Source organism: Spodoptera frugiperda, chromosome 5 (genome assembly GCF_023101765.2).
Source record: "Spodoptera frugiperda isolate SF20-4 chromosome 5, AGI-APGP_CSIRO_Sfru_2.0, whole genome shotgun sequence".
NCBI lineage: Eukaryota > Metazoa > Arthropoda > Insecta > Lepidoptera > Noctuidae > Spodoptera > Spodoptera frugiperda.
The window spans coordinates 10,696,110-10,711,465 of record NC_064216.1 but is presented as its reverse complement, the minus strand read 5'-3'; the positions used below and the strand labels follow the sequence as shown (position 1 = coordinate 10,711,465).

The 15,356-nt window shown below is 34.0% G+C and overlaps 3 protein-coding genes across 11 annotated transcripts in view; 2 read left to right on the top strand and 1 right to left on the bottom strand.

Annotated features, from left to right (window-relative positions):
* Positions 1–1,571: 1,571 nt before the first annotated feature.
* LOC118272086 (protein aveugle) lies at positions 1,572–4,761 on the bottom strand. The gene is made up of 3 exons (XM_035588414.2): positions 4,530–4,761; positions 4,269–4,382; positions 1,572–2,594 (listed from the first exon to the last, which is right to left on the bottom strand). Exons 1-3 carry the CDS (start codon positions 4,566–4,568, stop codon positions 2,412–2,414), a joined length of 336 nt encoding a protein of 111 aa, XP_035444307.1. The 5' UTR covers positions 4,569–4,761; the 3' UTR covers positions 1,572–2,411.
* A 259-nt stretch (positions 4,762–5,020) lies between these two features.
* Positions 5,021–10,778, top strand: LOC118271738 (protein phosphatase inhibitor 2). The gene is made up of 2 exons (XM_035587910.2): positions 5,021–5,567; positions 7,333–10,778. Exons 1-2 carry the CDS (start codon positions 5,148–5,150, stop codon positions 7,408–7,410), a joined length of 498 nt encoding a protein of 165 aa, XP_035443803.1. The 5' UTR covers positions 5,021–5,147; the 3' UTR covers positions 7,411–10,778.
* Positions 10,779–11,284: 506 nt separating this feature from the next.
* Positions 11,285–15,356, top strand: part of LOC118272101 (pericentrin) — a 62,900-nt gene continuing 58,828 nt past the window's right edge. For 5 of the 9 annotated variants that reach the window (XM_035588439.2, XM_035588436.2, XM_035588437.2 and 2 more), the window contains exons 1-5: positions 11,285–11,447; positions 11,700–12,866; positions 13,588–14,312; positions 14,554–14,565; positions 14,881–15,022. In XM_035588439.2, coding sequence (XP_035444332.2) covers positions 11,403–11,447; positions 11,700–12,866; positions 13,588–14,312; positions 14,554–14,565; positions 14,881–15,022 — 2,091 coding nt within the window. In that variant the 5' untranslated portion in view covers positions 11,285–11,402. Of the gene's footprint in view, positions 11,448–11,699; positions 12,867–13,375; positions 13,400–13,587; positions 14,313–14,553; positions 14,566–14,880; positions 15,023–15,356 lie in introns of those variants that run through there. The other 4 variants (XM_050693631.1, XM_035588435.2, XM_035588438.2 and 1 more) reach the window with 3 other exon arrangements.

The following is a 15,356-nucleotide window of genomic DNA, read 5'->3' as shown; positions in this document are numbered from 1 at the left end:
TTAAATATCTATATCTGAAAAGCGCCAGAGTGATCACATGAATGCGCCCGTTTTGGAAATTGACCCAAATCTGTATCTGGAAGGTACCATAAGTATAAAAATAACACTTTGCATGGGAAACTCCAAAAACTCCGAATCACCTAAGGCTATAATTAAGATCACCTAAGTGTAATATTGATATTATAATAAGTTTATTAGTAGGTATCGTAGCTATCCGTTGTTTCATTATAAAATAATCGCATTATAGGCGTCGTGAGACGCGATCAGCGACGCACATTCCAGTGTTATACCTATTTATTACAGTCTAATGTGGCCGCTCTCATAATAGACCTGTCTCTACGAGGGTACAGGAAGAATTATAAACAAAGAAGGGTCATTAAAACAGCTATTTTGGAGCGTCTACGCGTCTGGTGCGCGACCAACTAGCGAAAGACAATCGGCGCTGGTGCGTGCTCGGCTTAATTCAACAGCTTTCAGCGATCATCCTTAATTCAACAGCTTTCAGTCCGAACAATAGGGACATATAGATACCGTCTAATAGTCTATTAAAAAGGACTCACGTCTGAGTCCTCTAAATGTATCGTTGCAATTTGAAGCGAATAAAATAGCATTGAACAACCCGGTAACTCATCCTATTACATATTTTAATATGTAGGTAGGTATGTGATTTATTTTCATATAGTGAATAAGTAAGACAAGAACGTTCTGTGCAGGAATCGAGGTCGTGACATGTTACATGGTCTGCCAGTCACTGGACCAATACCTACTGCTATCAATTGACCATATTCCAAAACATACCTATACATAGGTATTACTTTGCACTCATATCTCTTGTAACTTGCACCGCATAATATCTGGCACGACAATGAGATCGATGCATGCGATGTATTTATATTAGAGAATACTTAGCGTTATGCAAGTGCTGTGCCGCGGACTGGGCACTGGGTCGACAACCTAATAATTGTTGACTACACTGTATCTTCATCTGTCTGTCACTGGGCCACTGCAGCTATATACATTCTAAAATAACGCTACCTACTTATATATTTAGGTTTCATTTTGTTGCTGCACTGTGTTGTGACTAATATCTTATTGAAAATCTGAAATAAAGTCATTCGGTAGTTTCATTTTGTACTCCATTCGAAACTGGCAAGTAATCAAACCCAATTCGCGGTAATTGTGGTTGCAAGTACACGATCACCGCTAAAGAGGATTATGAAATCTAGCTTTGTTTACCTACACTCTGATAAAAGTGTAGGAGAGCCATGCTTCGGCACGAATGGGTGGGCTCGACTGGAGTGTTTCCATGGCCTTAAGACGTGAAACAACGCTTGCGTTGCGTGAGTGAGGTTACCGGAGGCCAAATTACCCCCTTTCAAATCTCCCTAATCCTGATTGGGACACGAACTCACAAAAGGCCTTTACTTATAACACCAGTGGTGTTCCGGATGTCCATAGGCGGCGGCGATTGCCTACCATCAGGTGATCCGTCTGATCGTTTACCAGCTTATACCTTCCATAAAAAAAGAAACACAAATATACTTTAAATCTGTTAAAAGAAAGTAAACATGTAAGAAACTATAAATCTTTTATTTTAAAATCACAATACTTACACTATAATAGACTACATATAAATCGTATTCATTGTACCATTTATTTTATTGTATTATTTAGCACTCATTTTAATGAAGCATCAAGCAAATAGGGATTCGATAATATTCTATATTTACGATATTACATAACATCTTTTACAAAAGACGTAAGTAATAAGTACATGTTTCAGTTTGGATATTATCTAATAAAAGTCTTGAAACACTGGAATAAATTTTACATACCTACTTACATCCAAACTTAAACATTATCAGACTACTTATTGCCAAGAAATTACAGCAACAAAACATTCAGGATCAGCATCATTGTCAGTATTCTTAAATAAATATTTGATTGAGCTTCTTATCTATCTAAAATAGCGACGGATTTACAAGGCAAAACGGAGTTATACTCCTGCAATATTTAAGTAGCCGTGTAAATTATAGCCTCTTTTATATTACTTTAAAATGTTAACATTGAATCTTATACATTTCAATATACTAAATTTGTTTCCAAGTGTTCAAGTAACAAGTGTACTAATTATTATTAATTTAAAAATCTGATACAAAGTACAATAATTAAATGAGCAACTGATTATTAAAATCTACTAATATAGTAGGATTATTTTTTACACTAGCAACAATAATTCATCTATTATTTATAATTCTTCTATTAGCTATTCTCAATATGATGAGTAAGGCACGGTATAGATGAGCTATAGCACTGCGTTTATTGTATATGTTATAGTTTTTATAGTATTTCTTGAGTAATGGGTAACGGTCCTTCCATTCAATTCCGTCACTGTCACAAGTGTCCTTTTGTCACAAATCGTAGTTGAAGTAGTTGTGTCTCCTCTCCAAGTCTCTGATCTCCACGATGTCAGCCTTCAACCTCAACTTGAGTATCTCTCTCCATATTGCTTCACGGTGTTCCTTGTTCATGATGCCCATGCGCAGCAGTGTGTTGTCATTAATTCTGACTAGAGCTCTGCCTGTTATATCATGCTGAAATTGTTTGTATTTATATTTTATTAAGTACAAGAATAGATAGTTGTTTCAATAAAGAAATGTTGTATGCAGTTTATGATATAATGATAACAGGTGTGACTCATCTTATGATAAAGATTTAAGTACATTTTTGATAAGTTTCTCCTAACAATACTTATTTATTTATTTATTTATTTATCTATAAACATTTACCATTACAGGCTAACCCAATTCGATAAATGCACCTTATTATATAATTTATATTTTTTTACAGCTAAGTAATTTACTAGAATGTGTAGAATCTATACTAATATTATAAAACTGAAGAGTTTGTTTGTTTGAACGCGATTAACTCATGAACTACTGGTCCCATTTGAATAATTCTTTTTGAATTTTGAATTTGTGGCGACACATTGACAAGTGACAGATGACAGAAGTCGCACATAGACTATCGACGAGCAAATCAATGGATGACGTCACAAATATCCTGCATCGCACATATGAAGTTTACATGCGAAATAACACGGATAGAAAATCCCAACGAACAACAGTTGGGCAGAAAGCCCGCCAGGCATGATCACCTCGCCTGGTCGGAGGATCCTCCTTTGCTTAGGGAACTTTACTCTCTGTTCCCTAAAATGTGTTGGATAACGCATTTATCGAGGAAGGTTATAGGCTATAAATCATCACGCTATGATCAATAGAAACCGAGCACAGCAAGTGAAACCGTGCGGAAGTAGCTAGTGTTAAATAGAACCACCCAAAACATAAATGTGAAAGGATGCCAAGTTCGATAATATTGGAATGCTTCGCCTATAAAAGAAGTGAGATCTAAATAAGTACCAAGTTCCATACACAGACCTCAGTTAAAAATGATATAACAAGTTGGCAAGTTTTCACACACTTTGTTATAAACCTACTAAACGCAATGAGTCAAGTATATAATTTTCTATTAAAACTTGCCAAGTTATATCATTTTTAACTGAGGTCTGTGTATGGAACTTGGTACTTATTTAGATCTCACTTCTTTTATAGGCGAAGCATTCCAATATTATCGAACTTGGCATCCTTTCACATTTATGTTTTGGGTGGGATTTCATTTATTTTTGTAAGGTTTATTTTATTTTTTTCTTATTTTACTTTACTTTGACTAAATACAAACCTTCGTAACGAATTTTAGGTCGGTACGACCATTGGAAGATATAGATAAGTTTTTGTTTTACTTCCTTAGGGGTATGAATTTACACCTTCATTATTTTTAAAACCGACTCACACTTGGCCATTTTCAGATTTTTTCCTTTACCTTGACCTAAAGACCTACCTCCATGCCAAATTTCAAGTCAATACGACCATTGGAAGTGGTCTAGGTTTTTGATGAGTGAGTGAGTGAGTCAGTCAGTGAGTGTATAGTAAAAATAGCGATTTTCTGACGTCAATATCTCAAGATGTACAATAGGTACATTAATGAAATTTTGTATTTTAGATAAGTAAGTAGATCTCGATAGATACTAGAAATTTCATATGCGTAGATAAAATAGATTTTGAGTTATAGGTGGGTCGAACTTGGCCCGAAATGGTTCGTGTAATATAACCCACGGCCGGTGTGTCGGTTTTTTTGCTCGAACTTGGCGGACACACTGCCGTGTCTAGATAAAATAGAAATAATAATAGGTGCCATCTACAGGTAATTACCTCGTGGAATTTCTCCCAGTACAGATTGTAATAATCACTGCAGTGTCTTCTCAACCATTTCTGTACATCGGCCTCCGTCCACAAGTACACCGCCTTAGGGCGTGTTGTCTTCGTCTGTAAAAAATAATTAAAAGTATTACCTTAATATTTCTTATACCTTTACTAATAAGGGCACTAAGGCATTTCTGTTTATTATCATAACAATGGTTCTCGAAAAGCCTAGAAAATGAAGTCATCAAGGGTGTTTTATTGCTTGTTTACCTTTGATTTGTTGGAATTCAAACTGGAGTCTTCAACCATTTTCGTAATTTTTAACTATGTTTTGAGTAGATCCAATGTGATATTTACATTTATTGATTACAGAAGACTAGGAGATAGCAACTTCGGTCTATTTTATTGGTTTAGAAGACTTATTTAATTTAATATTAGAAAAAACTTGAAGGAATAATCGGGGATGAATCAAGCAACTCAATATTATGACATTGACGTCTACTGCAATGTTTCTTTCTTTGACGTTGACATTGACGTGGTAACTTTTATGTTTAGATACACTAAACAAGACTGAAAACTGTTTAAAACTAATGTATTAGAAGTACTTTATTATTTATTATATTTTACAATATAAAGAAAGGCGAAACACAAGGGAACACATTTAAAAAAGAAATTAAGAAATTAGAAACCAAATCATAATCATAATATACCTCATATCTTACTAATGTAGTTTTTGTGATTTCTAAAACTTGCAACACTTGTATAAACGGCTGTCAACTGTCATGAAATTGTGGTAGAATTTGTTCTCTTGTCATACAGAAAAAATAAAACGATTCAGTGATAAATTCCAACCCAAGAATCAGAAAATGTCAATGTAAAATTATCACAATGGCACAAAATTTACAGAAAAAGCCCTCTAAGGGCATATTGAAGACCTCAAGAAGTGTTGACGGACAGGATACGGCGGCTTCAGGGGCGCCATCAACTAGCAAGCGAACGAAAGAGCAAAGATTCGACGAGATGAATATTATGGAAACATTTCATCCGGCGAACAAGGATTATGGTCATATGAAAGTGGACGAGCCTAAGACTCCTTATTCAGAAGCCGTGGACGGTGACTTGGTGCCGACTGACGAATTAGACGCTAATATATTGGCCGCCAAACTAGCGGCGAGTATGAATAAGCCGCCAAAGTGTGTGGAAGCCGAAGCGTCTGCCAGTGACGAGGACATGGAGGAACCTGAGGAGGAACGCCGAAAGAGAATTGAGTTTGAAAAGAAGCGGAAAATGCACTACAATGAGTTCCAAGTGAGTAGTTACTATAGAACATATTGTGGGTGTGAACTGGCGATTAGATCATCCTTTACAGTATTACAATAATATCGGAATTTGTATGCATTTGCTGGAACAGGTGATTCAGTTGATATACACTGCAAATTCATCAGATTATAATTGACACATATTTGTCTCATACATTATTCAGAATCAATTATCGAACTTCATTTATATACTGTGGAATAAGATGTGTTATAATAAAACCTATTGCCATGGGTAATTATTATATTGCTTTCCATACATAGAAGTATGCTATTGTGAATGCTAATTTGTATGCCAGTCGTGAACTGTGCAAATGGCAACATGCAAAGTAAATTATGCATTAATTACTGAACTTTACAGTACATATTGCTGTGATAACAAACAATCTATTATCTTCAGTAAGCAAAAAGTACTGAAATAGATCTTCAGAAATAAGCAATACATATTGCTATCATTTTGTAAACATTGCTAGTTCACAAAGTTAAACTGAACTAGTCTTCTAAACAAACACTGATAGAATTAAATCCTATTACTTTACTGCTCATTTCTAATATTATACCTAATCAGATTATAACTGTCCATGTCCATGCAATTATATGATGAAGGCAATATTTCCAATAAGTTTTCAGTGTTCAGTTTTTAATATTTCATAGTTAAAAAGTAGGTACTTTTATATTTAAACTACCAAAATTTTTCAGTCATAATGTGAAATGAAAGCTGAAATATGAGGTAGGCCGTAGGCTATTTGAAATGTAATGAAGATATAGATTTAGAAAGAGTTAAAAGCTGCTCTCAATATAAAAAGAAAATCTTTTTATTTCTTGCTGCAGCCTGGACTTTCAACTGGTTAATCTCAATCAGGCCATCTCCATATTATAGGTCCATATTGACCAATGAAGTCTTGTGACTTGATGAATATATTACAAAAATATTGAACAAAATGGCATTAGTTAACTGTCTAGTTATTACAGGAGACATTAGATAGCGAGCAATACAAGCTATCTGATTGGATATGCAGCCATAAACATTGCCATGATAAGTTAGCATGCTAATGCAGCATTATCTGTATTCAAAGTAAAATTATCTAAATTATGTCATTGATTTGTATCATCAGTATTCCATATAATTAGCTATTTGTGTTCAAATAAAAATTTATTTTTATTATCTTGATAGCTGTTGTTATGAGATTGCTTGTCAGTTATTTCATTTTATCGTCAATTTTCATCATTTTACTACACATTTGTAAAGCATTTGGTTGTTTTGCACATTCAGTAATAAAAAAACAGTTTTTAGTGCAATATAATTAAGTTGAAAATGTATTAAATAATTTTGATATATAGGTTTAGCTTGACCTGCTGGCATCTAGTTGTTTCATGTCTAGAAACATGTTCTATCATAAACTGTTTCACATTCTTACATGATCAGTTGGTCACATGATGCTATAAGTGTTGTACTCATGTCTAAATTGCCTGATAAGCTGCACACATCTCGTTAAGATTCTGTTACACTAGAGGTTAATTTATGTGAGGTGATCTCTTGACCTACTCATATGTGTGTGCCATATCTTGCTATGTGATAATCAACTGCACTCAAGTTTATGTGGTGCATAACTTCTAGTTGACTATTTGATTTAAAATGATGCTGGGAAGATAATCTCTTAATATTACTATTTATTAATACATATGTGCATATATTAGAAGGGGTTATATAGTTCTTGTTAATACAGCATTATTTTCAAAATGAACTCTTATTCCAGGCACTACAACTAGCGCGGCAACTGATGGCACAAGAAGAAGACGAAGATGAGGATCAACCTGAACAGCATAAAACCTGACTGCAGCACATGCAAGCACTTGTACATAACATGCACCAAGGCTTCGAGCGAGCATCGACCACTGCGTACACCAAGGAGTACCAACTCGAGTTAAACCAGGGATACATTAACACCTGCACATCATTATACACTATTTAGTATATCTCATCATTGTAATCTGGACATCTCAAGTGATCAGTGATGATCCAAGTGGTGCCTCATCCCGTTAATGTACCCCTGCCTTTATTTATGTCTACAATTATTAGAAATCTTTATTCAGGGTTAATAATGGTTTTGGTGAAGTATCATGTAGTGTCTTACAATATTTTGCCTTTACTAAAAAGGTCGAATTTGAATGATCTTTGTGTTCATTAACACAATTACGTTGTGATGAGCTCAAATACTCGGGTTTTACCACATAATTAATTGTTGAAAGCACAGTGGGTACATTATAAAAATCATTTAAAATGGCTTTTGCCAAAAGTAACATTCATAAACAGTAACACTCCCAATATTTATTACTATATTGCAATTATGTAAGTAGACTTTAACTTATAAATTGGGCTATGATAAGGTTTTTGTAAAGACCAATTGGAGATACATATAACGCCTTTTACAGCAAGTATAGTCTATAACAGTTAAATTGTCTCTAAATGTCGCCAAAATTACAACTTGCTGTTAAACTAGATAGCGCAATAAATATTTATTCTGAAATAACCAACACAGGGGCATTAAACAAAATTGCTTGTTACGTAATAGATGGAGCACTACAAATGAACAATTCACAAAAACCTATTAGGTCATGCAAGCTGTTATGTTAACAGCTCTTGTGTCGTGTTATCTTATAATAAAAATCGGTTGCATACTTTCGTAAGAGTTAGTAAATATTATACGTAATAAGTTAAATGATAGTTGTAAACTTAAATATGACACAATGTGTTCTTAAAATACGCCCTGGGCATCGCATGTTCCTTTCGGAGTTTCAAATGAATTTTAGATGTGCTAACACAAATCAAGGTTGTTACCAAAGCGAATTATTAACCATGTACTAAAAATGTTTCATGGGGCCCTGTATACTGAGCCATTATTATTTCTCATCACGATTCGACGTAGTCTGGCTTTTTCGTGACAATACTAGCAATAAAAATGCCATATTTACAACAGCCCATAGAACGTAGATCAATACTGTTATATTGTATGTATAGACACAGTGAAAGATATGTGATATCATTGATTACTTTCTGATTAGGCTATAGTTCACTCTACAATAAATACATAGTATTATAATGTATGAATATCTTGAAACTTATTCTAGTTGCTTTATAACTTGTAAAACACAGAGAGCTTGAAGCCAGACTTTCTAATATATTTCACAGCAATGTATTTTGACTAATATATTTTATTCTGTAGGTTAGAACAGTGTCTTTGATTTTGGTAAATGTTAAGAAAGCCAAGTCCTCGCATGCTCCCGCAGTTTGTTCAACATTTTAGCAATCTAACTTCCATTTCACATGCTTCAGCAGCTAGATTTGAAAATAAAAATTAAGCTATTAGAAACTTTTTTAAAACAAAAGTATTCTATTTAATTCTAAAACTAATCTAATTATTATTGATTTAAATGCACACTTTTGCAATATTTGTTTTCAAATCTGCCTGTCAGACATGACCACTTAGAATTAATAGTTATAATGTCTTCTTTTACAAATAAATAAGTATATAAAGTCATTTTACAAAGTATATGAGATGAAAGAATATATATTTATATTGAAAATATATCTTTACATTGTATTGTTGAAGGTAATGTCGTTTTGTACTCGACAGCTGACCCGTGGTTACATTTTGATGTAATTTTTTGTATACTATGTACTTATCATTATGGAGCTATGTGCCAAGAAATTATATTTTGCGCATAAATTGTGTGATTTTGAGAATCTGCTTCTGTCTCGAAAGATTACTTGATTTTCTTTACTTTTTAGATTCCTGTTGTAATAAGATCGGAAAGTTAAGTGCAGTTTAAAATGATACTGATTGATGAAATAATAAATGCAATGTTATAAACTTAGTTGTTTTGTAAGTAGGTGTCTAAATATGAAGGAGCACGTCGCAAATACTTAACACTACTAACTTAGCAAGCAATAATGTCTAAATTATATATTAAATATATTATGACTAGTCTATTAGACTGCTGTCTGTGACGTAATATTAGTTGTGAGTACCTAAGTCTGGACATAATTATGTTTAATCACATAAATTATCGCGATAGTTAGATAGAAATACAATAAAAAATTAGATATAAATGTTCCGAGGTCGGTATAGACTTGTTTCGCTATCAGACGTAGACATAAACGTATGTATTAGAAGTTCTACTGATTGGAAAACCTCATTTCTCCTGATACGCGATGCCCAAGTATATACCTACGTGACTTATATGATAAGAAAATGAAAAAAGTATGTAATAAAATAGACGCTTTGTTAAATTATAAATTACAGGGCTTGTAGAAAATTAAATAAAAGTTTTAGAATATATTTTTGAATGTACGAATTGAATATTTTCTATACTTAGCAAGATAGAATGCGAGGTAACAGTTTGTTGTTTAAGTAACATTTATGAAGATTTAATTCACACTGAGTACTGAATATAGCACAATGGTATTTATTTATTCATGCTATATAACATCTGAATGTGTTTTAATTAGGAATGTAATTATTGTTTCTTTTGATAAATTTTTATTGCCATGTAATTTATACCTATTAATTTTGTTTTTACTTGTTTCAATGGTGTCGATGCTCGTGCTGAGAACAATGGGTGCCTACACTTATTTATTGGTGCATTTATCACAAATGCAATGAATTCATGAGTTTAACAAAGTAATTTCAGTGTGAATTAACATCAATCTGGCATGTGTTTATGAATGCTCATTAATTTTAAAGTGTTTATAAAATCAATAGCACATTTCAAATCATATTTACTTATACATTTTAAAATGTCTAGACGTCGTTCCTTTGCTAATACTTTCAATCTTTGTCGCTGTCTTGTGGCTTCATTATTTTTTAGCGTGCATTTAATATTATTCTATTATATTGTGCCGTGTTTTAAGTGAATTTAACTTTTTTGCTCGTTAGAAGCCATGCGACATCGTCTACGGGCCAAATATTTATAAATCGCTTCGTGACTTATGTTTCGCGTGTGTATGTCGAATAGTTTTGTGTATTTTTACTACTTATAACAATAATATACAGAGCAATATTTATAAAATATTGTATTATTCGTTCACACATACCGTACATTGGCCTTATTCGAAATTAAGTTGTTGCATTTTATAATAGCGATTGTACAGCGGCTTTTCCTAAAGTGTATGTGTAAATAGTAAATAAAATGTAATACTTTATCAATGTGTTTATTCATTTATTATCCAACCGTTAATGTAGGACCTTAACAGTGCCTATCAGAATTTTAACCAACTGTTTGTTGTGTTGTGATAGTGAGAAGCAGCTTTCTCTACCTACCTACTATCAAAGTTACAGAGATTATCTAGTGTAAACTCAAGAAAATAGAACGGAACTAGTTTACTCTAAAATCTGTAGTTTTTTATATTAATAAAATTATAACGTAAACATTAAATAATTCCATTATTTTGGTTCTGCGAATCCCTTCGGCTGGCAGAACCAGCGTGATGTTGCGTTTTGTTACGTCAAAAGTACAATTTTTAATGGTCAATATAAAACCCCATTTTTGGCTTCAATAGACTGGAATTTTATTAGGTGTAAAAAATTTAATACCAATATATTTCAATAAGGTATATTGAATAAAATATTTGGGTGAATAATGATTATTTAATCATCTTCAGAAATAATTCAATGACTGTCAAACTTTCCTAAACAGCGAACGAAACGTAAGTTTTTAAATGGCGTTTGTATTTTGTTTGAATGACTGAAACGTCGTCTTGACAACGAATTTGGTGGCTTTTATACGAATTACTCGATTGATTTTAATAATATGAATTTATTAAATTATGGATGATCCCCACCAGATTCCTCCGAATACATCTGAAATAAAGGTACGTTGATTAAAACAAACTCACTTAGAAATCAATCTCACTACGAGATATTTATAATTCGTTAAAAATAGTTTAGAGATGCATAGCTGCAGCACCTTACCTGTCTCATTTAAATTTACCTGCTGTCTAATAGTGTTTGTAATTCTTTTACCAGCTCTTTCATTCAGAAAGATAGTACTTACTACTTATAATTTTCCTTCTACCTTTGACCAATTTTAACAACGTTTATTTATATTTTTTCTTTATTTTTAGAACATACTTCCGGATGTCGTGCATTCACAACAGATACCCACCGTAGGAAGTGTTACTAACGACACAGAGACAGATATACAACCCACCGAAACCACTGAAGAAAACACAATTTCACATGATGGCCAAGAAAGCAAGACTGAGTCTATATCAGAACATATTCCCTCCAAAATTGAGTACTCTACAGATTCTGATCACGCAAGTAGAACACAGGACCTTCTCAGAGTTGAGCCCGAGCAAGAGAAGGCTACTAAAAATAGTTCCTTGAATTTCCCTGTGCCACACTCACCTGTTAGTGACAACCCAAGCACTCAAGATCCCAGCAAAGTGAGTTTATCCTTGCCACTAGATGTTAATGCTGTGTCTGATATCCATCTTTTGAGTGAAGAAAGTCCTGTTAATTTGGCATTGTCATCAGATTTATCTAAGGATACTCATGAGAAATCACAGATGTCAGATCAAAATGTGCCATTAAGTAAACATGATACACCAAACTTATCTCCTAGAAGTGACAATTATCTAGACTCTCTAAATGAACAATCTGGCCACAAATCAGATGTATCTCAACATGATTCTGCTGATGTTTCTGACAAGATAGATTCACCTGAGAAAGTGAGTTCAGGATCTGAGGAGATAATAAAACTTGATATTAGAGGTCAAGGGGTCCCAAAATTTCCTTTCCCATCTGCTAAAATCATATTCGGTCCACCACCTGAAGGAGGGACTGTTATAGACTCTAATGATGAACCAATTCCTGTATTCCCAAACTTGTTATCTCCATTCCTTGTTGGTGCTGGAGACAGTCTCAAAGTGGAAGAGGTCTTTGATGACCAAGGAGCATCTAAAGAGCCATCACCAGATAAGTCTCTACAACTGTCACCGGAGAAAGAAAGTTTGTCCAGTGATAAAACATTACCACTGTCTGCTGAACAAGTGAGTCTTTCCACTGACAACTCATTACAAATGTCACCAGACAAACAAAGTCTATCAAGTGATAAAATTGAGGCTGACTTGCTAGTGGAAGAGATTACCGTTGAAGATGAAATGAAAGAAAAGGTGTTTGATAAACCAGAGGAAAGTTCTATGCCAAAATCTATGCTTCCGGAAGAAACAATGTCTTTTAGTACAATGACAGATTATAAGACAATATGTGAAGAATATCATGTGAAGGTACTTGTACTAATACATGGGTTTTGCTTCTGTGTGTGTCTTTGTTTCACTCTTATATGCTTCCTTATACTGCTTCTCACTCCAATGGCATGCTATGTACTAACATTCTATAATGTTCACTTCTTGTTCTATGAAAACATTTCTAAATACTATGTCCATGTATAATTTTGACCTGGAATGAAACTTGGTTTAAGTTTTTGTTTTAAAACTTTGTTTTAAATAAATGATTTATTGAATTTACTGTTGGTGGCCTTTATATATTATAAAACAGGAAAGATTAACTTAATAATATTATAACATTATACTGTGCACTGAAATGTTTATTAGCTTTGCTCCAGTGTGCTATATTTATAGATGTAAACATGATTTACATGCCAGCATAAACTTGTAAGTGTAGTTGAACTTCCAAGTAGGTTTTATGCATGCAATCTATTTTCTGTATTGATGATCTGACATTAAGTTGTCATTTTGATTGGTATGGATGTTTTATTTACAAATGTTGTTATTTACTTTTTGTAACTGCCATGTTTTCTGTAAGTACAACAGAACAGAAATGAATGGTTTCTATTTCAGCATCTTCGATTTTGCACACTTTATTTGTTGTTTCTTTTACCATTCCATTCATTTAAGATGGGTTACATTGAAATACACTTTCATAGATGTTTGCTTACTGTGCTTCCATGTGAATGTGTTATGTATTCAACGCTTTCTGTCCTTTCAGCTTGTGCACTTGGAAGACGCTATAACGCAGCGTGACGAATTAATTGAAGAACTGACCATCTCATTACAGCGTTCGGTTCGCGAACGAGATGACCTTAGGCATGAGAATGAACACTTGACTAATGAAGTGCAGAATCTGCAGCACATTGTTGGGGAGAGATCTCACTCCGATCATGACACAGTTAAAGCTCAGCTCTCAGACTTTATTAAGTACCAGAGCTTGCTCAAAGATGACAGCACTAAGTTCTACTCCGCTGTCATGAGTGGAGGATCCTCGCTGCAGAGTTCTAACGGGGAGAAAGATATGGATAGAGAAGAGATAGTAATTAATTATTCAAAGTCTGATTTGCGGATGTCGGACGCGTCGGATGAATTTCAGACTGGTTTCGAGGAGAAATTGACGACGATAATAAATAAGTTTGATAGTTATATAGAGGAGAACTTGAGGAATAAGCTAAGGGAGAGTTTAATTCAAGTACTGTGTGATGAAATAGGTAAGATAAGGATAGATAATGATACCGAGATCAAGGAGTTGGAAGCTCAGCTGCAGAGCGACAAGCAAGCGTACACGGTGGAGACGCGGCGGCTGAGGGAACTGCTGGCCTCGGTGAAGGCTGGTAATGCAGACATCGAGGCCCTGAGGCAGGAGTTGGACATCAAACATGAGAAAGAAATGGAGAACTTGAGGACTTATTTTGAAAAGAAATGTTCTGATATGGAACGAAGGTGAGTTTATAATATATTATTTCATTTATATAAATAGTTCAAATTACGTCTAGGGTTAATAAAAATATAACATTACACAATTTCAAATGGCAAGTTCACATGAAAGTATCCTTGACATTCAGGGCATATTTAATGGGCTAGACTTAGATTAAGTATTTATAGCGTAGTTGACGTGTACGATGGTACTAAAACAAGGTCACCATGAAATACTAATTATATGCTATCTTTGTTCGCTACCAAGGCCTCAGCGAAGGTGAGTACTAAACCTTACTAATTATGCATTTTATTTCTATTTTCTTTGTTCCATTGTTGTCTGCAATTAACTCATTTTTAAAGTTCATTATATAATGAATTGCATAAATTAGTTTAATTGGTTATAATTATTTAACTTGTACATTACTTATTACTGAGATTTATAAATACACTTAAGATTTTCCTGTTTTTCATGAAAGATAGCAATAATATTGTTCATTCTATTTTTAAAACGACTAACCATTAGAGATATCGAAACAAAAATTGTACCATAATTTATAATATTATTATATTGATATGTGTGTAAATGTGTTAGCTACTCGGAGGAGGTGTGGCGCGACAAGGCGTGCGTGTCGCCGTGTGGGTCGGCGACGTCGCTGGACGCGCCCACGGACGCCGCCGGCGACCACGCGCGCCGCCGCACGCGCAGTGCTCAGCTTACCTCACTCAGCTTAGAGGTAACACCAGGTTTTTTAAACTTAGACAAAACAGTGACATAAAAATGTGTAATTTCATAATGCTAAAGTAATTAACAAGGCTTTGACTTTGCCTTCTCTAATAAAATTTTATGAAACGTGTACTTTAAAGAAACCTTGTGCATTTACTAAAAGAACGCACATGTTTCAAGTTTAACATCAAAATTAAGCTCAGGGTATACAATGTCTATATTAATAATAGACTTATTACTCATGTCAACGTCACGCCTTTTATCCCCGAAGGGGTAGACACATTACGGCACGTAATGCTGCTGTACAATGTCCACCCACTTTTCACCATTTGTGTTATAAGTCC